Source organism: Mauremys mutica, chromosome 18, assembly GCF_020497125.1.
Source record: "Mauremys mutica isolate MM-2020 ecotype Southern chromosome 18, ASM2049712v1, whole genome shotgun sequence".
Taxonomy (NCBI): domain Eukaryota; kingdom Metazoa; phylum Chordata; order Testudines; family Geoemydidae; genus Mauremys; species Mauremys mutica.
The window spans coordinates 29,176,524-29,203,593 of NC_059089.1; the positions used below are offsets into that span (position 1 = coordinate 29,176,524).

Here is a 27,070-nt window from a genome sequence, read left to right on the forward strand (position 1 = left end):
GTTTCCTTCATACTCCTTAAACAGGATTTAGACATTTGGGGTCTGATCCTGGGCTCACAGAAATCATTAGAAAAATAATTCCTTCCACTGCAAGACGCACTCAGTGAAATTCTCTGGCTTGTGTTACATAGAAAGTTAGAAGTGATGTTTATAATGATCCTTTCTGACTTTAAATTCTGTGAAAGCACCCATTGACTTCAGCGATGCAGGTTCAGGGTTAGAGAAAGCCTGACATAATCATGTGCCCAGTGGAGGTATCTCTTAGGCAAGGATCAGCATGGAGGAGGTGGTTGTTGTCTGGAGAATTTTAGCCTAGCTTGTAACATTTCCATCCCTCTCTACATCAAATGTGAAAAGAAAATTTCTATTAACTACAAACATTTTCCCCCTCTTCAACATCTTCCTCACTCTCTTCAAGGTCAGTATGTTCCTCAGAAAGAAAAGCAGGAAAGGTCTAATTTCTACAGCACTATGAATTTGATGGGAATTTGTCTGAGGAAATAATAGGAAGGAATCTAATGGGAAGCTTAAGGACCACAACTAAATTTCATACAAGTTGCTTTTCCCAGGTTCTAAATGTGAGGCCACTCCTCACTTTCATGAAATGGATGTCACTCATTTTCTTTTTTCCTCCTGTAGTAGGGAATAAGACATTTCCTATTACTTCTTAAATCTCAGAAAATGCTTGGGTCTTAGTATTTCAATCATAAGGAATCTGTTAATGCTGGTTGCAAATGTTGATGAGTACATCTTATGCCCCACAAACAGTTCTTGTCATTGGACCAGCAATCAGTTTTGGTAGAAGTAAACTGATCAGAATTTGCTCCCGCACTAGACAAGAGAGGAGAGAACTGGCCAGATTAGCACATTGGAAAGGGTGAGGAAAAACTCACTTAGAAAGTTGCTTATTCTAGGCTGCCTTTATCCGTTGGGAAGCCCGTTCCCAATCTCCCTTTTATTCTTTTAAGGCTTTAAGTGTAGAGTTGAAAAAAGATGGGGGGGGGAAGTATGGGATGGAAGGTTCATCTTTCCAAGAGAAATCTTTCCTACAGTGCAGTGATCTGCTAAAATGTAACATATTATCCCCGACAAATGCCCTGGCAAAGCTGAGTACTGAAGAGCTAATTAAACCTCTTGAAGCCTAAGGCTTTACTTTTGGAGTTCATAGTAAAAAGTGTTAGGAAACTAAACTGGAATCTTTTTTGTCTATTTTATTTTACACACCTCGAATGTACGGGGGGAGAGGGTGTCACAGTGCAGATAAACTGCACAAATTTTTATACCAGGTATCTGAAATTCTAGAGGTTTGATGTGATGTTTCTTATAGATATGATTTATTAATGCATGAGTTTGTCACATTCTAAAACGGCTCCAAACTCCACCCTGGAGACTGTAAAGGATATTCTCATTCCAGCCCAGAGATGGCTATGGACTAGAAACTGCAGATTAAAAAAAAGAATTGGAGGAAGTGCCCTGCCTACATGTGTGTTCTGTTTAGAGGCATTCTTTCACCCTTGGAAGTCAGCTTCTCAGTTTTACAGAGGACTGGAACAAGACATACAGGTGACCCAAACAAACAGTCATCACTGGTTAGGGCTGAGTTTCTTCAAGTCCCAAATCCTACAACTTCTTGCTATTGCATTATTAATCTACTAAGAAACTTAAGTGACATACAAAAAGCAAATAGACCAGTGAAAAATAAATTAGATTTTTAAGTTGTTTTAGTCACTTTACTGAACTGTGTTTCACAATGCCCCTTTAATATGATCAGAAGTTTTGTTTTCCAATATATTTCACAGCTGTACATTACACTGGGATCTTTTACAGCTGTGTTTAACAAAATGGTTAGTTTTCCCTTTAGTAGTAAGGAAACTACTGAAGTGAAAGTATTTGTCACAAGTGAATATAATGTAATTGTCTTGGTTTATGGAGCCAGAACTTAATTGGAGCGGGGGGGGGGGGGGAGAAAGGGCGGATCATAGCCCTGGTGGTAGGAGTAGATTCAAAATTGATTGGTGGAGTCTTACAAGGGCGAGAAGAATTGTAGAGCAAGGGAAGAGACAGCTTGCTAGGATACACAGGAGGGGACAATGGAAGGATAGACTTAATGTCTTTTGGTGACCAGTTACCTTCTGGTCTGCTTCATACCTCATCATCAAAAGCTATGTTTTTCATGACATTTATGATTGGTGATGGGTTTAGTATTTAAATTTCAAGAAATACACATGTTGCTGCTGCAGAGGACAAAACTGGGTTTGCGTTATGTACGAGAAATTTAGATGTGAAAAGTGACAATTACTAGGACAGCAAGCATTTCTGCAGACTTTTTCAGTCTATATTCTGCATCTCAGAAAGTACTAATCACATACACGAGACATTTCAGACTTAAGATTTGTTTTTTTGTTTGTTTTTGTTTTTTTAAATTACTGACATAGGTGTAGCAGGGTGGCTTGCCCCTTAAGGAGTAGAGCAATGCTGCTAGACACACCTGAGAGAGATCAGCTGTTCACTTATAAAAGGGGAGCAGAAAGCTGCAGAAAGGGAAGGGAAGCTCATGAGATTGTTTAAAAAAAATTGCAGAGAGAGAGCAGCTCCTATAAATCATAGGGGCATAAGAAATAGCTATTGCACATCATACAGAGGTTATGAAGTCCACTGACCTGTCTCCAGCAAGGGAAAGCACCAAACGCCTCACAAGAAGGTGCAAGAAACCCTGTAATTGCAATTATGGAATAACCTGCCCCTAAAGGAATTTTTTTCCTAATCTTGTCAGTTAGTGGCTGGTTTATGTCCTAGAGCATAAGGGTTAATACATCTTTCATTGTTTATCTTCTCTGTTTTAACTCTGGATCCTCCTTAGCCATAAAAACATCTACACCTTTTTTAATCCTGTCAATGATGTCCTGTTGCAATGAGTTTCACAGGAGATGATAATAGTTATTAGTATTCTTTGAGTGCTTGCTCATGTCGATTCCGAGTATGTGTGCGCGCACCATGTGCAGTGTCGCCAGAAGGCTTTTCCCCATCAGGTTGGCTCAGGCGCCCCCTGTAGTCGCGCCTTCATGGCACCACATTTTGGGCCCTGCCAACCTGCCTCCTCTCCAGTTCCTCCACCAGTGACAGTCATTGGAGCACTCTCTTCGCTTGTTTTCGAACAATCTCTAGTGTACTGGTATCCTATATATAGTTTAATAGTAAGTTTATAGTTTGTAGTTTAGTGCTTGAACCCCCTTGTTAGTCGGGGGTTCCTTCCCCGTTCCCTTCCCCTGCCCAGGGCCAGGGCCTGCCTTGGTCCCAGAAGTTTAAGCCATGTGGGATCTGCCAAAAGCCGATGCCAAAGGGCAACGTGCACATGTCCTGCTTAAAGTGCTTGGGGGAATCCCATCAGATGGATAAGTTCAAAATCTGCAGAGGATTCCGCCCCCACACTAAGAAGGAAAGGAACCACAGGCTGAAACTGTTGCTAATGGAGACAGCCTTGCGGCCACAGTCAGAATCAAGCCCCATGGACCCAGCACCAGGTTCTCTGGCATCGGTTCATAACACACCAGCCTCGATCAGGGATGCGGCACCTAGGAAGGGCTCTGGGGTCAGAGACACCATCACTCCCCGGCACTGAAGACTGCCTCACGTGTGGAAACCCAGCACTGCTCACAGTTGCTGGTGTCGCGTAAGAAACATAGAAAGACGACAGAGGGCGCTCACCTGCTCGAATGACTAAGCGCAAGCCTGCTAGTGGAGTGCAACCTGTGCCAAGCCACTCTGCCTCGTCCGTGCAGGAGGCAGCATTGTTAACTCTGGGCCCACAGAGGAGTCTGTTGAGTCCGGTGCCAGTAGAAGAGGGTCAAGTGGAGGATTTGGATCTCCCTTCCATGTTGGAGACCTTTAAGGCGGCCAGGGACCTCATAGCTTTGACGGGCCCGCACTCTCCAGACCAACACAAGAGGTCATCGGTCCCAAAGCCTCCAGTACTGCAAGGACCACTGGTGCCATCCAGGGGCAAGCCGGCAATGACCAGGCACCGCTTGCCCTCACCCTAGCACTGTCTGGCACCATGCCACCATAGTTTACACACTCGGACTCCACAGTGTCAGACTTGGAGGCAGAGCCCTATGTACCTCGTAGGAGCCAGCACTGAGCGCAGCGGCATCCCCAGAGGTTGGAAAAGTCACAATCCTTTCCACCTGTGTCGTGGCCAGTAGTGGCAGATGCCAACACGGTGGCACTTTTGGACCCTGTGAGCATACCACCAATACCAGGGGTCCTTTTCAAGGCAATCCCTCTCGTCACCTCAGATGGATGATCCCCGTCCAGGGCCAGAGAGCTATCTTGCGGCGTCAACACTGGCACCACGATGGGCACTGTAGTTGACGTTGCAGTCAGCACCACAGTCGACACCGAGACAGGCGTGGATACCGACGACTCGTGCGCATCAAGGAACCAGACAGACAAGAAGGCCCTTACCAGCCCGAGCTGCCTCATCATCCTCACCCAATTGAGGCAGTAGTGGGAATATCTTCGGCGCCTGCCTCACCTGATAATAGAGCACACCTGAGGTTTCACAGAAGGGTGGCACAGAATCTGGGTATCCAGCTGGAGGAGGTCACTGAAGTGTCAGACCCTGTGGTGGACATCTTATCCCATATGGGCCCCACCAGGGTGGCACTCTCCCTTATTAAAACAATACTGGCGACCATTAAGACCCTGTGGCAGATCCCAGCCTCTCTGAGCCCCACAGCAAAACGGGGGGTGTCAAAAGAAAATATTTTGTGCCATCAAAAGGGTATGAATATCTGTTTATGCTCCCCGTCCCGGACTCGCTGGTGATGGCGGCTGTGAACAAGCGGGGAAGGCAAGGGCAGCAGGGTCCCACTCCCTGGGCAAAGGATGTGAATAAGCTGGATCTCTTCAGGAGGAAGGTGTATTTCACCGGCGGGCTCCAGCTTCGCATTGCAAACCTGCAAGCGATCCTCAGTCACTAGAACTTTAAATCCTGGGAAGCAATGTCAAAGTTTAAGGAGTTTGTGCTGGCAGACTCCAAGTCAGAGTTCTTGGCCTTGGTTATTGAGGGCAAGGTGATGGTGAGGGCCTCACTGCAGGCCTCACTGGACTCAGCAACCCGCACCATGTCTTCAGTGATCACTATGCGTCGTTGCTCCTGACTTCAAGCCTCAGGCCTCCCGGGGGCGGTTCAATAGACAATTCAGGACCTCCGGTTCAAGGGCTCGAACTTATTTTTGAAAAAAGTGGACTCAAAGCTGCATAGTTTAAAAGACTTTCGACCACTTTAAAATCTTTGGAGCTGCCTAGACCCGCCACTCAACGCAAACATTTTAAACCCCAACCTATGCCACACCAGTATGAATGGCATTGTAGGCAGGACTTCAGTAGAAGGGCAGAAATCATTGGCATCGCTAGTCTCAACCCCTTACCAACTAGGGGTCAGGGTCGTCAGGACAACCCCCAGGCCCTAGGCAGGCCTTTTTAAGATGCACCCAGGGGCAATGCACCAACCCAAATCCTGGCTCCATTATTACCCTCCTTGGCCTGTCTATCCCATTTCTACTATGTGTGGTCCCAAATTACCTCAGATCGTTATATTCCCTCCAATTCAGTTCAGCCCCCCCCCTTCCCCATCCCTCTTCAGGGACCCCTCTCACAAGCAACTCCTAATATAGGAGGTACTCCTCCTATTGGCATGAGCAGTAGAGGAGGTTCCACAGGAACTAAGGGGCAGGATGTTTTACTCCCAGTACTTCCTCATACCGAAAGCCAAAGGGGGTCTCAGACCCATCCTAGACCTGCGCAATCTCAACAGGTTCATGAAGAAGTTAAAGTTTCATATGGTCTCTTTGGCCGCCATCATGCCATCCCTGGATCCAGGGGATTGGTATGGTGCCCTCGACTTGGAGGATGCATACTTCCACATTTCCACAGTCCCGTCCCACAGGAGGTTTCTAAGATTTGTTGTGGGCTACACTCACTACCAATTTACAGTACTCCCTTTTGGCCTGTCATTGGCCCCTCGGGTATTCACCAAATCCATTTTAGTTGTAGCTGCCTTCCTGAGGAAAAGACAGGTACAGGTATTCTTGTACCTCGACGGCTGGTTGGTCAAGGGCCATTCCAAGATAAAAGTGAAACAACATGTCAACTTGATAAGGTCCACATTCGACAGACTGGGTCTCCCGATGAATGTACAAAAGTCGACTGTATCCCCTACTCAGAAAACAGAGTTCATAGGGGCGGTGTTAGACTTGAGACAAGCCAGAGCTTTCCTACCACAGTCTCATTTTCAAGCTATGCATGACATTATACAAGGCTTCAGGCAGCACCCCACGACTACTGCAAGGAATTGCTTAAAGCTCCTCTGGCACATGGCATCTTGCACATACGTAGTACAACACATAAGGCTGAGGCTCAGACCTCTCAAGGCCTGGCTAGCATCAGAGCAGTGTCCCAGAGACAGTCTGGACAAAGTAGTCACACTCTCACCACAGGTGCTCGAGACTCTTTAGTGGTGGCTCAGTCTGCAAGTGGTGTGCACAGAGGTCCCCTTCTCCAAACCGCACCCCTCACTGTGTTTGGTGACCGACACATCAACAATGGGTGGGGAGCACACCTGGGAGGGCACAGACCTCAGGGCCTCTGGTCCCCAGCAGAGCTGTTTCTTCACATCAATGTCAGGGAACGGAAAGCAGTTCATCTGGCATGTCAGACCTTCCAAGCTCATTTGGAAGGAAGATGCGTATCAGTCCTGACGGACAATACAACACAACAGCTATGTTTTATATAAAACAGACGTGGTTGAGCACACGCCTCTCCCCTATGGCAGGAAGCTCTCAAGCTCTGAGACTTCTGTATAGCCCACTCAATATTCCTGAAAGCTTCCTGCCTCCCCGGATCTCAAAACGAGCTGGCGGACCATCTCAGCAGATCCTTTCAGAATCACAAGTGGCCCATTCGCTCAGACGTGGTGAACAACATTTTCCAAGGGTGGGGAGTTCCCCCAGATGGACTTGTTTGCCACAAAGAGCAAAAGGAAGTGCCTTCAGTTCTGCTCCTTCCTGAATCCCAGTCACGGCTCACTTGCAGATGCCTTCCTTCTCCCTGGAAGGCCCACCTTTTCTACGTGTTCCCACCTATTCTGCTTGTTCAAAGTCCTCCTCAAGATCCGGAGGGACAAAGCCCCAGTGATACTGCTAGCACCAGCCTGACCCCGCCAGCCAGTAAACCATGTTGCTGGAACTCAGTGGACACCCCAATCACACCCTGCCTTTAGTTCCGGACCTGATCACCTAGCATCATGGCTGCTTCAGTATCCCAATCTCAAATCTCTACACCTCACATCTTGGAAGCTGCATAGTTAATCCCAGCAGAACTCACATGTTCCAATCCTGTTAGAGGGGTTCTCCTTGGCAGTAGGAAACATCCACCAAGGTCCACCTTCTTGAACAAGTGCAAGAGATTCTCGATCTAGTGTTCGCAGAGTCGTACCTCTCCAACGCAATCATCAATACCCTTTATCTTGGGCTACCTGCTACATTTAAAGCAGCAGGGCTTGTTGCTCTCATCAATAAAGGTTCACCTGGCCACCATTTCAGCGTTCCACCCAGGAGAAGCAGGCCACTTGGTCTTCGCTAACCTGATGGTGTGTCATTTTCTTAAAGGACTAGACAGGTTATACCCACAAGTTTGGCAATCTACCCCATCTTGGGACCTTAATCTGGTGCTTTTGAGGCTGATGGGACCTCCATCCGAGCCCATAGCGACATGCTCACTACTCTATCTGTCCTGGAAGGTGGCTTTCCTGGTCACTATAACTTCAGCTAGAAGGGTGTCCAAGCTCAAGGCCCTCACATCTGACCTATTTTTTACAAGGATACTGTGCAGCTTCGGCCACACCCAGCTTTTCTCCCTAAGGTCTCACAATTTCGTACCAACCAAGACATTTTTCTCCGTTTTTTCGTAAAGCCTCATGCTAACAGCCAGGAGCAGAGGCTCCACTTCTTGGACATTTGACGTAAATCAAACCAGCTGTTTGTCACAGTGGTGGACAGGATGAAGGGCCTCCTGGTGTCCTCTGAAAGGATATCATCATGGATCACATTCTGTATCCAAGCAGGCTACAATTTGGCAAAGATACCTGCCCCCACACTGATGGCACATTATACTAGAGCACAGGCCTCCTCGGCGGCTTTCCTGACCCAGGTCCCAATCCAGATCTGTAGAGCGGCAACATGGTCCTCAGTTCACACCTTCACTTCGCTTTATGCCATTACCCAGCATGCCAGGGACAATGCAGCATTCAGCAGAGCGGTGCTTCAATCAGCGATTCCATGAACTCTGACCCCGCCTTCTAGGTAAAGCTTGGGAGTCACCTACTTGGAATCGACATGAGCAAGCACTTGAATTAGAAAAAACGGTTACCCATCTCTCATAATTATTGTTCTTTGAGATGTGCTGCTCATGTCCATTCCAAGACCTGCCTTCCCCTCAGAGTAATCTGGCAAGAAGGAACTGGAGAGGCGGCGAGTCAGCAGGGCCCTATATGCAGGGCCCTATATGCAGGGCCATGAAGGTGCGATTCCAGGAGGCGCCTGAGCCGACCAATACCGCTAGAGGAAAAGTCTTCCAGCAACTGCGCATGCGGTGTGCACACACCTACTTGGAATGGACATGAGCAACACATCTCGAAGACTAAAAGTTACGAGCAGTAGGTAACCGTTTTTTGTGATAGCACCCAAACACAGAAAGAAAGTCTCTCTGTACAGTCACACACAAAAAAGTGTACAAAGGCAGACCAAGGTTGAGGATACAGCTAGATCAAGCTAAACAAGCCAAGTGATGGGGTTGGAGATAGATTAGTAATTGCATGTTTATATTTAAGCTAATCAAATGAAGTTCCCCTTCCTATTTTCCACCATTCAATACCTCTTCACATGATTTACATTTAAAAAAAAGAATAAATAAGCCTTTTTCTTGTAAGTGTTGTGGAAGAAATAGGTCTTCAGGATGGATATGAGTTAATTATGTTGGAGTTAAAAGTAGTTCCTCTGTAAATTTTTTAAATTTGCTGGATTTGAATGTCAGGATTACCCCTTATTTTTTAATGTGGGAAAATGTAATTTTACCTGATTTTACCTTTCCTTCTCCAATCAGTTTGTGAGAGAGCTAAACTCTAAGGTAAACAGTCTCAGGCAGTCTTCTCCAGGCTGTTAATCATCAGCCGGTCTCTGAACTCAGTTTATTTCTACTGAATCTTTTATTAAGGTGACTAAAAATGAACACTTGGGGAGATCTTCCCATGTATACAGTGGTATTGTAATATTTTCCTATTATAATCTGCCCATTTTATATGTCTAAACATTTTCTTTATTATCTAGTTAATAAATGGTTAATCTGGTGACGGATTAACATCCAGAGTTTACTCTTGGTTACTAAAGGACTTTGTGCCAGGAAAGAAGAAACCTGTGGCAGCTTGGAGGAGCATGTTGCATAATTACAGATAATCAGCCGCAGTGGGGACAAGTACAGCATTTTTTCTGCTTGAGTTAGTCAGGGCTTCTCACTGAGGTTCTGGAAGTATATGGGGAGGTCAGGGCTGCAATTTATGATTTGGTACCTGGTCTTTCCCAGCTACATAAAATCTAGTGCTTTCTTTAAAGTACCAGTGACTTGAACCTTGCAATCTGACCTGAATCAGACAGGACCCAACTACAAGTATAACGTTCGGGTTGGGTCTGAAAACACACTCGACCTGACACACACAGGCTTAAGCTGAGTTGTCTCTGACCCCTTGATCCCACAAGTTTGCCCATGTAAAACTTGCAATTTGAGCACAAACAGCATTTGCTTTGCAGTTACCAGTCATGTGGCTGGGTACTAAATGCAAACAAGTGTTTTCAAAAGTAGTCTATTTGTGACAATGTGGTCTGTGTGTCATGGAAACTAATTACGCCCTATTATAACTACATCCTCAGCACTTTTCAAAGATCATGATACGTAGTTCATTTTACATTACTGTCTAAGTCAGGCACTTATGGCTTGTCTGCTTCCATATCATAGAAATGTAACCTGACCTAGATAGAGAGAAAGTGTAGTAACCCTCACCCTGGCCTAATAGCTGCAGCAGCACAGAATGCTATCCTGGGGAAACAGCCAAGGAGAAGGCAACTCAATCTTGGGAGGGAGCTCTGAATCCACCAGAAGGGGCAGTTGGAAAAAAGCTGTTAGAGAAGGAGAAGAATAGAGATGCTGAGCTAGGGATGAAATGGAACCCAGGTACGAGATGAGTTGATAACAGGAGAATAAAAGTAGCAGACTGGGAAGTGAGGAGGAAAGATGAAAAAAGTTTCAGGTCAGGACAAGCAGGAAAAAAAATACTCGCTATGTGAGCAGATGCTATTAGAGAAGGGAAGTAGAGGGAAATAAAATCTGCAGACTTCCCAGAGAGAGTATCAAAGGGGAAAAAATGAAAGGAAATATAACTAGTGAAAAAGGGAATTGATCAAACAGCTGTGTTAGATGCAAACAGATCCTAGAAGCAGTAATGGGAAGTCCACCCAAAAAGGACCTGGAGTACATGAACAGGGAGAATGACCTTTCTTTGAACATCTATTGATGGAATACAGTTCAAAGGTGTCTAATGGACAAGTGAGGCCCCATAGGTTAAGAAACACCCGTTTGTGGATAAACTCGGTGCAAAGAGGTACAGCCACAGGAACATCAAACCTAAGGAACGCTTCAAGCTGAAGAGAAGAAAAGAACAGGACAGCAAGAATGGAGATGGACTTACAGCCAAAGAGAGAGAAAATTGATTCTTCTCTGAAGTGAGACAGTATATATTGTAATCTTTTGTTCTTTTTAATAAAAATGCATTTGGTACTAACTGCACAGCATGTACAAGTTCACAAAGGTTAATGAGTTAGAGATACATAGTTTATTATGAATAGTAAGGCATTGGCAATGTTCTAATTTTGGGGTTTTCCTTTATAAAGTTCTAAAAGTTTAAAGTTATCCCTTGGTTTCCCTCTGCCTCTCCTCACAGTTAGCATAGCCTAGCCTGCCCAGGTCACCCCACAAGACTTCACCAACATCTATAATATGTTCTAAGTACTTCTAGGATACACATGCTGTTTGGATAAGGTTTGATCCTACCCCATCTGGTGCAGGATTCACTGGTATGCTCCAGCTACTTTTGGGCCACTCAGGGGTGAAAGTAACTTAAAGGACTAAGGTCATGGCTACACTTGCAGATGTAGTTTTTGGAGGTTTTGGAATTAATTGATAAACTCAACATTAACAAGTCACCGGGACCAGATGGCATTCACCCAAGAGTTCTGAAAGAACTCAAATGTGAAGTTGCAGAACTATTAACTAAGCTTTGTAACCTGTCCTTTAAATCGGCTTTGGTACCCAATGACTGGAAGTTAGCTAATGTAACGCCAATATTTAAAAAGGCCTCTAGAGGTGATCCCGCCAATTACAGACCGGTAAGTCTAATGTCGGTACCAGGCAAATTAGTCGAAACAGTAGTTAAGAATAAAATTATCAGACACATAGAAAAACAAACTGTTGAGCAATAGTCAACATGGTTTCTGTAAAGGGAAATTGTGTCTTACTAATCTATTAGAGTTCTTTGAAGGGGTCAACAAACATGTGGACAAGGGGGAATCCAGTGGACATAGTGTACTTAGATTTCCAGAAAGCCTTTGACAAGATCCCTCACCAAAGCTCTTATGTAAATTAAGCTGTCATGGGATAAAAGGGAAGGTCCTTTCATGGATTGAGAACTGGTTAAAAGACAGGGAACAAAGGGTAGGAATAAATGGTAAATTCTCAGAATGGAGAGGGTTAACTAGTGGTATTCCCCAAGGATCAGTCCTAGGACCAATCCTATTCAACTTATTCATAAATGATCTGGAGAAAGGGGTAAACAGTGAGGTGGTAAAGTTTGCAGATGATATTAAACTGCTCAAGATAGTTAAGACCAAAGCAGATTGTGAAGAACTTCAAAAAGATCTCACAAAACTAAGTGATTGGGCAACAAAATGGCAAATGAAATTTAATGTGGATAAATGTAAAGTAATGCACATTGGAAAAAATAACCCCAACTATACATACAATATGATGGGGGCTAATTTAGCTACAACGAGTCAGGAAAAAGATCTTGGCGTCATCGTGGATAGTTCTCTGAAGATGTCCACGCAGTGTGCAGAGGCGGTCAAAAAAGCAAACAGGATGTTAGGAATCATTAAAAAGGGGATAGGGAATAAGACTGAATATATTATTGCCCTTATATAAATTGATGGTGCACCCACATCTCGAATACTGTGTACAGATGTGGTCTCCTCATCTCAAAAAAGATATACTGGCACTAGAAAAAGTTCAGAAAAGGGCAACTAAAATGATTAGGGGTTTGGAGAGGGTCCCATATGAGGAAAGATTAAAGAGGCTAGGACTCTTCAGCTTGGAAAAGAGGAGATTAAGGGGGGATATGATAGAGGTATATAAAATCATGAGTGATGTTGAGAAAGTAGATAAGGAAAAGTTATTTACTTATTCCCATAATACAAGAACTAGGGGTCACCAAATGAAATTAATAGGCAGCAGGTTTAAAACAAATAAAAGGAAGTTCTTCACGCAGTGCACAGTCAACTTGTGGAACTCCTTACCTGAGGAGGTTGTGAAGGCTAGGACTATAACTGTGTTTAAAAGAGAACTGGATAAATTCATGGTGGTTAAGACCATAAATGGCTATTAGCCAGGATGGGTAAAGAATCGTGTCCCTAGCCTCTGTTCGTCGGAGGATGGAGATGGATGGCAGGAGAGAGATCACTTGATCATTGCCTGTTAGGTTCACTCCCTCTGGGGCACCTGGCATTGGCCACTGTCGGTAGACAGATACTGGGCTAGATGGACCTTTGGTCTGACCCAGTATGGACGTTCTTATTGTGTTCTTATATAGAGCGCTTTGGGTTAAACCAGCCATTGGAGAGCGCACTACGGAAAGTGCTCCAGTCTGTCCACACTGACAGCTGCAGGCACTCTGGCGTGGCCACACTTGTGGCATTTGCAGCGGTGCATTATGGGCAGCTATCCCAGCATTCAAGTGGCTGCAACATGCTTTTCAAATGAAGGGGGTGGATTGGAGCGTGTTGTTTGTATGTGGGGAGGGGAAGAGAGAGTGGGTTTTTGGAGTACTGAGCGTGTGTCAGCACGCTATCTTGTAAGTTCAGATCCCCCTAGCCCCCCGCCACTCACTCAGTAAATGTTTCCTTTGTCCCATTGCAGATAAGCAGCCACTGTCTGAAACAGAGCTCTGAAAAGCACTTCCACATTCCTCAGCTGATTTCACAACAAAGAGAAGAGAGGCCACTTGACTTAAGGGGCTTATGGGACATTTCCAGAGGTCATTCAGAGCGCTGTAACGTAACTCCCCATTCACACTGCCCCTGGGGTGTCTCAGCCAATATGCAATAGCTGTTATCCCCCCTCATGGAGGTGGAGTACCAGGAGCGCTCTACGTACCTTGCCAGTGTGGCTGGGGAGTAAGGTAGAGCGCTCCAGGAGGCTTTATTGCAGTATAAAGTGCCAGTGTATCCAAGGCCTTGCTGGTATGCTGGAGTCCAGAGCAAGGGGTGGGGCCTCAATTGGAAGGGGCGGGGCCTTTAAATTCCCAGGCCCTTTATATCCCTGGCCTGGGGAAGCCAGGCCTGTACCCATACCGGCTTACTTTGACCTCTGGGGCCACTCCAAAACCCCACTTTAACTAGCTGATTGGACCAAGCTGACAGTGGTTCAGGGGGAGCTAGAGTGCACCACTGAATCCAGCCTAAAAACCCATTCCGGCCACTCCCTACCATGCCCCCAACCTTCCCCAGCTGCCTCATCCGCCACTCCACTGGCTCCCCACCCAAACCTCTCTCCAGGCCCCTGCACCCCCAGCCCAGGCACCGCACCCCCACAGCCTACATCCTCCCAGGCCCACCTGCGCGGACGAGCGCCTCCCTGGGGGAGCGGCTGGGAGGCCGCCCTGCTCCTCGAAGCCCGGCTGGCGGCAGCTGCCTCCCGCTCCTCAGCCAGGCAGGGACGGGCTGCTGGACAAGTCACCCTAGCAACAAAGCAGCCCCAGCCAGCGGAACTTCAATTCGGCCGCCAGGAGGACCTGCCACCGATTGGCTGCTTTCCGCACTGCCCCGCCTCCTGGGGAGCAGCAGCCAATCAGGACGAGCGCGCTCTCCAGTCCCGCGGAAGCCGATGCTGTTCGCGCGAAAGGGGGCGCAGAAGAGAGATGTGGCTGGGAATGAGCGGCAGTTCTGTGGCGCGCGCTCCCGCCCGCCCGCAGGCCCCGGGAGGCGCACGGGTGAGGCGGGACGTTGGCGGCTGGGTCGCGGGGGAGGGGGCGGCAGAAGCGCCCTAATGACGTCGAGGGGGTTGGTAGCACTAATTGTCCGGGGCCGAGTGAAAACTAGGAGACGGTCCTCGCGCACGTGCTCTTTGGCGCCAATCTGGTGCTTGGTTTGGGGGCTGGCTCGTGCGTGGTGTTGAGCCTCTGGGTTTGCGAGGCTGAGCCCTGTCAGGCTGTTACATGCGGGGCGTGGGGCCTTGCTCAGTAAACCAGCTGGGGGTCTTGCTAGTGGTCTCTGCTGCCGTTTGGGGGCAGATTGTAGGGTCGGTGGTCGTGCCGCCGTCCGGCCAGCGGGTTCCTTCTGCGTTCCCTGACTATAGCCACTGCACTCGCTGGTTAGTGTCTCCTCGTGGTGGGCGAGGGTCAGCAGGTTGTGCTGATTCCATGAGATCAGCTACCTCAGTACCCTGCCAGAGTGAAAGACTGTTGCCCTGGCTGTGGGCTCTGGTAGGGGGCAGATGTTCATAATGGTGCCCTAGTGTAGCGTGCCAGAGACTGAAGACCTAAAAATATACTTGGTGAGGTGCTGCCCAAGGCATTTTTAGTGAAGCGTTTGTGATGGGCTGGACCCCCTGGGATGTCACCTGGTGTGCTGGGATGCCACTGAATCAGACTGTTCTGCCAGCCTGGGCACCCTTTTACCTGGTCTTGGTTCCCCAGCCTTTTCCAGCCAAGTACACAGGCAGGGCCACACACAGCTGCACAGAGAGACAGAGATCCACTCCGAGTCTTGCCACAGCACCAAGCTGTCCACCCCACCCCCCAAAGTACAAACCCCAAATTATATGAAATTTGCCTCTTCCCTCAAGGGGGAGGAGGTTATGCACAACTCCTCCCCCCCTTAGAAATCATATAAACTATATTATAAACCAGAAATAAATTTATTACATATACTAGGTGTATTTTAAGTAGTTAAGGGTGTAGCAGACAGAACGAGGCAGATTACTAAGAAAATAAAATAGAGCATGCAAACTAAGCTTAATACACTAAAGAAACTGGTTACATGTAAGTTCTCACCCTAAATGTGGTTCTAATAATCTTGCAGATGCCCTTCCAGCCTGGGTCCAGTTCTTCCCCCCAGTTCAGTTTTAGTTATTTCCAGCAATCATCTTGGGTGGGGCAGCAGGGGAGAACTGAGGACCTGGATTACCTCACTCCCCACCCTGAAATAGGATTTGCATAAGGCGCAAGTCCTTTGTTTCCTAGTTTCTCTCACACACACACACACACACCCACCCCACCCCTTCTTCTCCTGGAAAAGTACAGAATTCAAGATGGGTTCCAGTATCAGGTGACATGGTTACATGCTTCTGTAGAGCCCCTTTAGCTATTCTTCACAGGCTGGTTCACAGGAAGACTAAGCTCTTTTACAGTCCATTGTCTCTTGCTGATGGGCCATCAATACTGTCCAGCTTTTTCATTGTTGTAACTGAAGTGTTAGCGCGGGAAGTCACCCAAAGTAACACAGTTGAACTATAAATACATAGTATTCCTAATTTCAGATACAGAAATGATACATGCATACAAATAGGATCATATTCAGTAAATTATAACCTTTCCAATGATACTTTACAAGAGTTATCTTACATAAAGCATATCTTAGTTATGTCATATTCCTACCACAAGCATATTTTCATAAAGAATATGGAGTATAATGTCACAGGGTTGACTCTGGAATTCAACCCCACTTCTAGGCTCCAGCTTGGTCAGGCTGTTGAACTTGAGGACATACTGCAGTGCAAATTCTGTGACCCAGGCTTTCTCTAAGAGGATGAGAGTGGCCGTCTTAATGGTTTGGGTCATGGCGGTGGGTGAAGCTTCCACAGATGGCTGCTTGGGGAGGCTAGCTCCTCCATCTCCCTCTTCTGCCTGTGGCTTCACCCACACTCCACCCCTGCGCTGCCCAGACCCTGCCCCCTCCCCACTTTCTCCCACCTCTCTTCCCTCCCTGCTCGGCCCCCACCCCTTTTCTGGCAAGTTGCTCCAACATTATTCAGTGGGAAGAGTAGTTGTCCCATAAAGTCCCAATCTCCTGTGACCGGAGGAATGTATACTGCATGAATGAGACATAAAGGTTTTGGAATTGTAAAACAACACTTCTAAGCATTTTCCACCTGATGACCTCAAAGCACCTAACCAAAAACAATTAATTTAAACAAACTCCTGTGAGGCCTGCAAGTATTATTATCCCTGTTTTTTGGATGGAGAAACTAAGGCATGGGTTAATTAAGTCCCCTATCCGCTGCCTTTTTAAATTAATGGAAAGATTCCCCTTGAGATCAAGCCTTAAATGGTGGGTCCAATGTCAAACTGGAAGTCTGTGACAGGGAGCCATCAATAAAACCACGTATCTGTGGGGAGAGGGCAGGGGGGAGAGGAGGACCCAGCAAGCAGCAGCTGGGCTGGGGAGGACTAGGAGAGGGAGGGAGCAAGGCGGAAACCCCACACCAAGCAAGCAAGGGGGAGGCTGAGCAGAGAGAGAGGGCTGGGGCCAGACAGGAGGAGGAGGAGGAGGAGGGGAGGCAAGGAGCAGGGGGGTGCCAGGCAGGGAGGGGGAGACTGGACGGGGTGAGGGGCCAAGCAGGGAGGGAGCTGAGCGGGGAGGAGAGGAGGATGGAACCTGCAAAGCATACAGCAGCAGCACAGCCTGCAGGGCTCTCCGGAGAGGGGGCTGAGTCTTGAGGCTGGTCTACACTAGTGGGGGGAGATCGATCTAAGATACACAACTTCAGCTACATGAATAGCATAGCTGAAGTCGAAGTATCTTAGATCGATTTACCTTGGGTCCTCACAGTGCGGGATCAATGGCCGCGGCTCCCCCATTGACTCCGCTACTGCCTCTCGCTCTGGTGGAGTTCTGGGGTCGATGGGGAACGCGTTCGGGGATCAATTTGTCGTGTCTAGATGAGACGCGATAAATCGATCCCCGATAGATCGATTACTACTTGCCAATCTGGCGGGTAGTGAAGACATAGAGATGGTGTGCAAAAGACTGCAGCAGCTGTGGCTGGGAGAAAGAATGTACATGACTGACTGAGCTTCTCCATGCAAGTTCCAGAGCAGCTGAGGTGGCTATCCACCACTCAGCTTTCCGAGTTCATTAGTAATGTCTATGGGGAGTCCAAGGAACCCAGGAAGCTGAATAGCAGATACACCCTTCCCAGCTGCCCAGGAACCTGCATGGACCATAATAAATTAAATCTTCCTGTGATGTGAAAGGCAGGGACAGCAAGAGATTGGGCCACCATGTCCCCAGCATTCTGCAGCACGTCTTACGGCACCTGTGTGGGAAGGCACTGCCTTCCTGTGCCTATTATACGTGCTTCCCATGGTTTGGGTAGTTTTTTTTTATGTTGGATATTTTAATGTGAGGGTTTGAATCATTGTGGCATGTATTTATTGTATGTTGACATGAACCTAGAGCAAAGGACAGGTACATTTTAGCAAATTAATATTATGAGGTCTAGGATATGCCAGTTTGTAATGGTCCTACATAAATGTGACCCTTTAAGAAATGGTCTGAATCTGTTCTTCACTCCACCATCTAGGGCCAGGGAAAGTGCCCAGAACTGAAGCCTGTAAGAATGAAACTCTTTGTAACTGAAGGTGTAGAAAAAGTATGTGGCACTCCCTTCATTGTTTGTCTTCACTCAGCTGTGCTTTCAATTGAAATCCCATATCTCCTTGTGACATAAAGGGAAGCATTAGATACACCAAGATAACCCCAAGGGGGTAATGGAGTCTATATGGAATGATCAGTGGCTCAATATACTCAGAATTCTGGGGTTTCTCAGGATTCCTAGGGTTCTCTGGGGGTTTCTAAGAAATTTTTCTGGGATTTTAGGGGGATTCTATGGAGATTTGAAGGGCTTGGGGGCATCAGGGGGACCTGGAGGAGCCAAGACTGCTGAAACAAAGCCTGGCAAAGAACCAGGGGCTGGGGATTTATTGGTGGGGCTCCTGTTAAGGTTATGTTTAAATATTTTTTGGGAAAAGAAAATGTTATTGATATAACAATAAATGGTCAATACATAATATGTTGCTTAATATTGTTAGTTCTGTATTAAGATGTGACTTACACATGTCAAGACAATCTAATGATGATGTCTGTGACACTTGCTGGGGTACCCAGGATTGTTAGGTACCTCACTACTACCTGCCGTTAGCATGAAGCAGTTTTGTTTGTGCCTGATGTTTGTCAGCTTCATGAAACCACCAGCATCTGGCCTCACAAGCACTGCCTTCGAGTCCTCCACAGACCTTGCTCTATCTTGCTCTCTTTGTACAGGTAGCAACAAACACGCACAACCCTGAATCCTTGGAGCATTATCTGCAGTGTCCAGCCCTTTATCCTCTGAACTCTCAAACTTATCAGGCCTGCTATTCCCAAGGGAACAGTACACACCACTCTGTAAGATTCAATTCAGAACCATCACTTTGCCTTACATCACAGCACTTATAGTTTTCATTATAAATATATCTGTTATTATCAAAGAATAGAGATTCAAGTAATAGTGAGTAAGAATATTGGAAACAAATGGTTACATATAAAACAAAATCCTAACACACTTTTTAGAGACCAAAGATAGTTAACAAGTTACTCTCTTTTCTAACCAAACTTGTCTCACTCAAAGTTCTCTCCAGCATTTTCAACCAAGCCTGGTTGAGACCCCTTTTTCATGAACCAAATCAGTGTCCTTTTACTTCTTCAGTGAAGGGTACCAAGGTGACTCCTCTGTCTTCCTAAATATACTCAAGCAAACCTTTGAGATATACCTCCAGGTAAAGCCTCTCCTCCCTGCTTTTTTTTTTCTTCCTGTTAGGGCTTGTCTACACTTAAAATGCTATAGTAGTGCTCTAGTAGCACAGCTGCTCTGCTGTAGCACTTCAGTGTAGACAAACGATCGACAACCTTTGGCCTGTGGTCTGCCAGGGTAAGCACCCTGGTGGGATGGGACGGTTTGTTTACCTGCCGTGTCTGCAGATTCAGCCGATCATGGCTCCCTCTGGCCGCGGTTCACCGCTCCAGGCCAGTGGGGGCTGTGGGAAGCGGTGCAGGTGTAGACACTACCTATACCAATGGGAGGGTGTAGGTAATTCACCTCCTTGAGAGGAGGTGACTAGGTTGGCTGAATTCTTCAATTGACCTAGTACTGTCTGCATGGGAACTTAAGTTGGCTTAATAACACCACTCAGTGGTGTGGATTTTTCACATCCTTAACCAACTGACCTAATTTTCTAGTGTAGACTAGGTCTTAGGGTATGTCTACACTGGCAGAGTTACAGCGCTCGGAGTTACAGTGTATGTCCAGGGATCATATCCAGCCTTCTCCTTTGGAGTACAATGCAGAGGGTACTGTACACCTCTGTCCCGTCCCATTTTCTTCCACCCCCTAATCCTGAGGATCAGCTGGTCTGTGGTGTGAAGGAGGCGCTGGGGGTGTGTGCTCAGGGGAGGGCCAGGTGAATAAAAATCAATGATTTTTTTTTATTTAAATAGGTTTTTTCCCCTCAAAAAGCATTTGATCAAAAAAATCCGATCTAAAGATAGTTTTATTTAAAATACATTATAGCTCAAAGATATCTCATCATGGAATAGGGATTATAAATTCTAATTCTATAGTATGAGACAGTATATTAATGTAATGTTTAAGAAAAGTTTTGTAAATGAGTTCCAATAGTTCATGGATTAGGGACCCAATTTTATGAGGTTCCAGGGGCTTCTGTATCGACTATTTAGGTTAATCTTTCTATCTACCCAGTGGGACTCAGTGCTCAGTCTAGAAGATACCATCAGAGATACTTAGTTCTGCAGTTCTCAAACTGTAGATTTGTGTCTCCAGAGATAACATGCCTGTTAATGCAAAAATGTTTTAAAATAAATAAATTTAGAGGTGAGAAATAACAGACCTCAACCCTATTGTCCCTCTGCAAATTTGTGTACACGGAGTCAATCCCTTACCGCTCTCTAAAAGTGCAAAGTTTCAAAAAGTTCAATGAATCAAAGATTGTTGGGGATGGAATAGATCTGGACAAGGAGAAGAAGTCTGGAGATAAATGTGAGAAGGGAGGGCCAGACAGTAGAAACAAAAGTGAAACTGAGCAACATATTCCAGAAGTCTTGAGGTCTTTCTGAGTGTAGCCTTCATTGATTTGAGATCTACCATACCATTCTCTCACTAGAAGGGAAAACCTGTAATGGCAGCCGGCTATAAAAGAGACCCAGTTTGGGAATATTTTAATACTGGATACATGATTAAATAGAGGCTTCCACCCTGGGAGAGGAGGCTGAACTCGGTGGGAAGAGGTGGGGTGGGGTGGAGTAGGGGCAGGAAGAGTTGGAGTGGGGCATTGAGGTGGAGGGGTGGAGTAGGAGTGTGGCTTGGGGTTGAGCACCCCTGGGGATAGTTGGAAGCCGGGACCTGTCGTCTTTGGTGAACTAGAATGTTCATATCACACTCGGGGAGATTCTTTTAACCCCTCTGCATACCTTTGCCAGTTAGCATGAAGAGGTTCTTGGGTCACAATGTCTTATTGTAAATGACCCAAAATATCTATCAAATTCTTTATTTAAAAAAAAAAAACTAACAAAGAAAACACCTCCCTTAGACCCAGATTCCATCTCAACCACCTTTTATTACTTATTTGTATAGTGATAACAGTAGTAGCTGTAGTTACAGACCAGAACTCCATTGTGCCAGGCACTGTACAGACATGTAACAAAAAGATGATCTCTGCCCTTAAAAATTTACAATCCAAGTATACGACAAGAGACAACAGGTGGTTATAGAAAACCAGATAAGGAGAACGCATGGGAATGATAAGACAATAATCACACTAGTCTTAGGTCTCTAGATATAGCATATCAATTATGTTGCCACTTGTTTTAATTTGCTTGCCTTTATTGTCCTCAGCTGATTTTCGACGTTACTTACTTCACCCTGCCACCAGCATTCCTCCTCCTATTCCTTGTCTCTACCTTTCCCCCAGCCACCAACCGCACATCTCCTTCCAGCCTCCCCTGGAATGGTATCCTCTTTCCCGTTTTCTCTGCCTCTTCCCCCCACCCCCATCTACATTTAGAAATTTAATTGTGCCATCAAGATACAAACATAACCTAGCTAAGTAATTGATTTAACTCTTACATTTCCTCTCTCTCATAACCCCCTTTATCTCTTATTCTCACTCATTGTCTTATCAATAATTAGATAGTAATATCTTTAGGGCAGAAATTAAATCTCTTATTTTCTGTAGCACACTTCTAGGCACTGTTATAAATGATAGCGGCAGTGAATGTGAACATAAACATGTTTAGATGTAAATGTGCCCAAACCATTTTTATATCATGGCTATAAGACCTAAGAAAACTAATTTGCAGTCCTCCTTGTTGTCAAGGACTGGTTAAAAATCCCTAGTTCCCGTTCAGATACAATACCTTGTGTACAGCAGCAGCATAAGAGTATGGAGTCATTTTCACTTACACTGTAACCATATTTCAAACTTTTCCTTCGGCCAGTTTTCTCTTCAGTCACTGATCTCACACTTGCACCTTCTTTTCAGGTTGGCTTATTTTCCTGCAGTAGACTCTTAATTACGGATCTTTGAACATGGTGTTAGGAGAGCAAGGATGTGATTCATTAATCCTTTAATTAATCTATGCTTAGCTCATCCAATTTCCTTGAAAAGGGAATTCATCAATAAAGTAATTGGCCATTTCTTACAGGCAGATTTCCATGAACAGCAATGCCTCTTCTGCAACAGGAAGAACTTCAGGTTCAGTAATATTTAGAGAAGCTCATTAGAGACAAGTCAGGTGATCAACTGCTTAGTGTCCAAAAGAGCAAAATGGATGAGGTCCTCTCAAACAAGTCAGATTCAAAATAATTTTTGGACATAAGGTTAGTAGACTTGGTTAATCTGAAGAAATTAGAGTCTAAAATTCAGAGTAAAAGATTTTTGTAAATTTTTGATTTTACAAATAGCTCTTCTTCGGGTCTGGGAAATGTACTCTGAGGATATGTCGCCGCTGTAATTACAAACCTGTGGCTGGTCCATGCCAGCTGACGGGTTTGCAATGCTTGGGCTAAGGGGCTATTTAACTGCTGTGTAGATGCTCAGGCTCTAAAATAAACTACTCTAGATTAGGGATGTAAATATCGTTAAAAAGGTTAACCAGTGTGACAAGGTCAGGCCAGATGGCTACAGGAGAGTGTTAGAAGGCAGATTGTTAGTCCCTGTTTAAGTAGATCCCTTTTCCCTGGGGAGCTGAGGATAAAGAAGGTGTTGAGAGGAGGCCGTGGGGAAGTAGCCCAGGGAGTTGTAGCTGTTGCGCAGCTGTACCAGGAGGCACTCTAGACAGCTGCAGTCCACAGGGCCCTGGGCTGGAACCTGGAGTAGAGGGTGGGCCCGAGTTCCCCCCAAACCTCCCAACTCCTGATCAGACACAGGAGGAATTGGCCTGGATTGTGGCCCCTACCAGAGGGAAAGGTCTCTGGGCTGTTTCCTGACCCACCTGGTGAATCTCTGAGGCGAGCAAATCCGCCAATAAGCGCAGGACCCACCAAGGTAGAGGAGGAACTTTGTCACACTAGTTAAACAATTAAAATTATATTGTTTAATCGGTCAGCCGATTAAAGGGAGAGGGGCGGGGGCTGCCCTGGTCAGCAGGACTGAGGCTGTTCCTGGGGCCGGCTGCCACGGCCCGGGGCTGCTGCTCCGGCCAGTGCAGCCCAAGGCTGTGGCTGGGGTTGGCTGTCCATCGAGTCCCACGGGGCTGGGGCTGCTCCGGCCTGCCCGGGGTTGGGGGTTAAGTGTTAGCCTGGGTTAACTGGTAAGGCTAATGCTTACCAGTTAACCGTTTACTATATTACATCCCTACTCTAGATAACTTAAGAAAATATCTAACTTGTGAGGAAACTTGTAACTCATGTATCAGAGGGGTAGCCGTGTTAGTCTGGATCTGTAAAAGCAGCAGAGAGTCTTGTGGCACCTTATAGACTAACAGACGTTTAGGAGCATGAGCTTTTGTGGTTGAATACCCACTTCATCCGACGAAGTGGGTATTCACCCACAAAAGCTCATGCTCCAAAACGTCTGTTAGTCTATAAGGTGCCACAAGACTCTTTGCTGCTTGTAACTCATATTTAGTAAGAGATTTTTTGGGTTTTTTTAACATAGCACTTACTCCAGAGGGTTTCAGTTAAAAAATAAATCTGGGAAGGATGAAGGGAAACTCACTTGACAGTGGTTCTCTCCTTTTCTAATCTATTTTTTGTGGTCTCCTTTCTAATATTTAAGTTAGAATAAATGCAAATGTTCACCCTGTATCAGGGAGCAAAACCACCAAAAGCCACGGAACAACAGCAGGCAGAATTTACAATGTTATACATTTAAGGCTGGTTTCAAATGTTTAATGTGAAATGTCTGTATTAGAGGAGTAGGTACCTTTATTTCCTGGCCAATTACCAAGTGCAGAGTCTAGGGAGAAAATAGAAAAATTCCACACAAAGCATGTCCAAGAGAGGGGATGAGGATTGAAGGTGGAAGTAGAGGATGGAAAACATAACTAATCAGTAATTGGTATCTAACTCTGAGGAGGAGGAACAACTTACAAAAAAAAAAAAAACCAGGAATGATTATGCTATGTAGGTGCAGGAGTAGATTAGCTTTCAGTTTAAATATTTCCTACTTTTAACTGGTAAAGTAATTACCGATATCTACTTTTACTTTCTACTTTTAAATGGTAATGTTCATTCTAACTTTAACCCATTTCTCTCATAGACACTTACCTAGAACTTAAATGCAGAAATGTCTTGCTATGGAAGAATCTTTTTTTTTGTGATGGTCCTTTTCGTACTGATTCTGTACTCCCTCTTGTACTATTGGGTAACACAAAACTCTTTCCCATCAAAGTCGACAGGGCCGATTGACCTCTGTCAAGGTGAGATTGCCAGGGATACAATCACAGCATTAAAATATAATAAAACATTTATAATAGCACCATACTTTGACAAAAGACAAATAAACCTCACTCGTGTAATTGGGATTGTACACCATAATGAAGTAAGAGATCTTTATTGCTGGTTTTGTTGTCAATCTGATGGCAAGGTATCTGTGGAAAGGGCAGCAATAGATGTTCATTCAGATCTATTTGGATTCCCTTATGGTACAGCAGATTTACTTTGTGTGGAGCCCCAAAACTGTGATCCAAACTATGTGTCAATTCATTGGTCCTCTAAAGGAAATATTGTCCGGCTACCAAGGTTTGAAATAAAAAACCGTGATGACAAGACCCTTTCTGTTGAATTCACTGTGTGCATCTCTACCATGTTTGGAAATTACAACAATGTCTTACAATTCATACAGAGCATTGAGATGTATAAAATTCTTGGGGCACAGAAAGTTGTTATCTATAAGAACAGCTGCAGCCAATTGATGGAGAAAGCCTTGGAATTTTATATTGCAGAAGGAACTGTTGAGATAATTCCCTGGCCAATTACTTCATACTTCAACGTTTCTTCTTACTGGCATTTTTCTATGGATACCAAAGACATTGGCTACTATGGACAAATCACTGCTCTAAATGATTGTGTTTACCGCAACATGTACAGGAGCAAGTTTGTGCTTCTTAATGATATTGATGAAATTATTCTGCCCATTAAACACCTGGACTGGAAAACAATGATGAGCAGCCTTCAGGAGCAAAATCCAGGGACTGGCATTTTCCTCTTTGAGAACCACATCTTCCCTAAAACTGTATATTCTTCGAATGAGGCATTCAACATTTCATCCTGGAGTGCTGTACCAGGGGTCAACATACTCCAGCATATTTATAAAGAGCCTGATAGACCATGGGCCTTCAGTCCTAGGAAAATGATAGTTGATCCAAGGAAAGTGATTCAGACTTCGGTCCACTCTGTTCTAAAGGCCTATGGAGGCAGCCTAGAAGTTTCCAGGGACATTGCAATTACTTATCATTGCAGAGACCCTCTCCAAGGAAACATACCTAAAAAATTTCTCACTAAGGATCCAACTCTCTGGAGATATAATTTGTCTTTGATTAAGAATGTTAACAAAGTGCTAAAAAAGCAGTACTTCAAATGGACCATGAAAAAAGTATTGCAGGTATTCTCAGAAGCCATTGGAAACACCTTTAAAGGGATAGTTATAGACATTTCTACTTTATAAATCCTAAGGCCCCCATTTGTAAAAGGGCAAACCAATTTAGTCATAATTTTGCAGCATTGAAAACGAGACCTGGAAAAGCAATCCTACTGATGGTAAAATCTACTGTAAATTAAAAGCATAAGTGAGCCATAAGGAGATGTGATACAAGTATGTTAAGAATGGTGGTATGATATTGTTAAATGTCTCTCTCTCTCTCTCTTTCTTTCTTGCTTTAATCCCATCTAAAGAAGCTGAAAATACATTGTACGTAATCTCATTCACTTTCCTTATGTTTATGGAACCATAACTTGGTTATGTTATTTATTTAGGAATCAGAGTATTGCTCTACTTCTAGAAATAGGAGGACAAGGTAAAACTCCAAATATACCTTCCCTAGCTTAGCAGTTAAGGGCTCCTCAGCTTTAAAGGTGGTGGTCTTTAAATAAATGTGTTAAATATTTGGTTTTAATATTTTCTTTCTTTCGGCATTGTAATCTGTTGTTAGGAAATTATTGAATTAGAACATAACAAAGAAAGTAATATAGCAAAATGACCATTTTGCTTTGTGTTGTTTCTAGTCCATCCGTTACTCCAGTGAGTTTGACTGCATAAGTTAATGTAAATTCAGTCTATGAACTTTAAAACTACTTTTATCATTTCTTGTTCAAGGAGCATAGAAAGAGGTGGTTTTATTTAGTGTTGTAAGTTTCCCCTTATGCCAGCAGCCATATGATCTCTGAATTGCTAGCTTTGCCAGCTGATATTTCACGTCTCACATTTTCAGACAGTCATTGTTTTTGTAAGCAACATGGTGTTTATAAAAATTATGAATAAAGTTAATAGTCTGTGAATCTAATAAAACCACAGTTCTCATTAAACAGGTGTTGCGGGTATAATCTCACATAACAGCATCAGTGCAAATCCAGTTAACATTAATAGGAGAATTAGCCATGGGCAAAACAAAACCATTTTCAAAAAAACACCTTCACCTGGACCCCCCTGCAGAGTCCCATTACTGTTGTACCCAGAACCCGCCAACAAGCCTCTGTGCATCCAGATCCCCCCTCATAGCTGGATCCCCCACTGAGCCGCCCGCACCCAGATTGCCCCACACAGAACTGTCTCAACCCATACTGGATCCCCCCACTCTAAGCTCCTCCACACTAGGATCTTGCCTTGCTGAGCCTGCCTGCCCACACTTGGTGCACCTGGCATAGAGGGGCAAAACCTGGGGTGTTTCTGGGACAGGCCCATTCCTTATGCTGTTATCCCATGCTGGTTTTGATCACAGCTCTCTTGTCCCCATTGATAGGTGCCTGTCTTACCTTTAGAGTCATCAATCTGCCCTCCTCTGACATTTCAATAGGGGCGTGTTTCAGCCTCCTGGCACCCTTGCATCTGTCTCCGGTTCCTCCTTCATACATCTGGTTCAGCGATGGCTTTCACACTTCTCTTAACATACATTTCCTATTCACACACAAAACAGAATTA

At 45.2% G+C, this 27,070-nt stretch overlaps 1 protein-coding gene and 1 long non-coding RNA gene across 9 annotated transcripts in view; one reads left to right on the plus strand and one right to left on the minus strand.

Annotated features, from left to right (window-relative positions):
- Positions 1-14,110, minus strand: part of LOC123352596 — a 95,835-nt gene extending 81,725 nt beyond the window's left edge. For all 4 annotated transcript variants that reach the window (XR_006574233.1, XR_006574236.1, XR_006574234.1 and 1 more), the window contains exon 1: positions 13,994-14,110. This is a non-coding gene — a long non-coding RNA (uncharacterized LOC123352596). The remainder of the gene's footprint in view (positions 1-13,993) is intronic.
- A 126-nt stretch (positions 14,111-14,236) lies between these two features.
- Positions 14,237-26,381, plus strand: LOC123352595 (beta-1,4-galactosyltransferase galt-1-like). 5 transcript variants are annotated; one of them, XM_044992956.1, is made up of 4 exons: positions 14,298-14,368; positions 18,702-18,824; positions 22,137-22,311; positions 24,194-26,381. In XM_044992956.1, the coding sequence occupies exon 4, from the start codon at positions 24,221-24,223 to the stop codon at positions 25,598-25,600; it is 1,380 nt and encodes a 459-aa protein (XP_044848891.1). In that variant the 5' UTR covers positions 14,298-14,368; positions 18,702-18,824; positions 22,137-22,311; positions 24,194-24,220; the 3' UTR covers positions 25,601-26,381. The 5 variants fall into 5 exon arrangements, with proteins under 5 accessions (XP_044848888.1, XP_044848891.1, XP_044848887.1 ...); XM_044992952.1 differs by lacking the exon at positions 18,702-18,824 and adding an exon at positions 17,962-18,030 and having other exon boundaries at positions 14,305-14,368; XM_044992957.1 differs by lacking the exon at positions 14,298-14,368 and adding an exon at positions 14,406-14,438.
- The last annotated feature ends 689 nt before the right edge of the window (positions 26,382-27,070 follow it).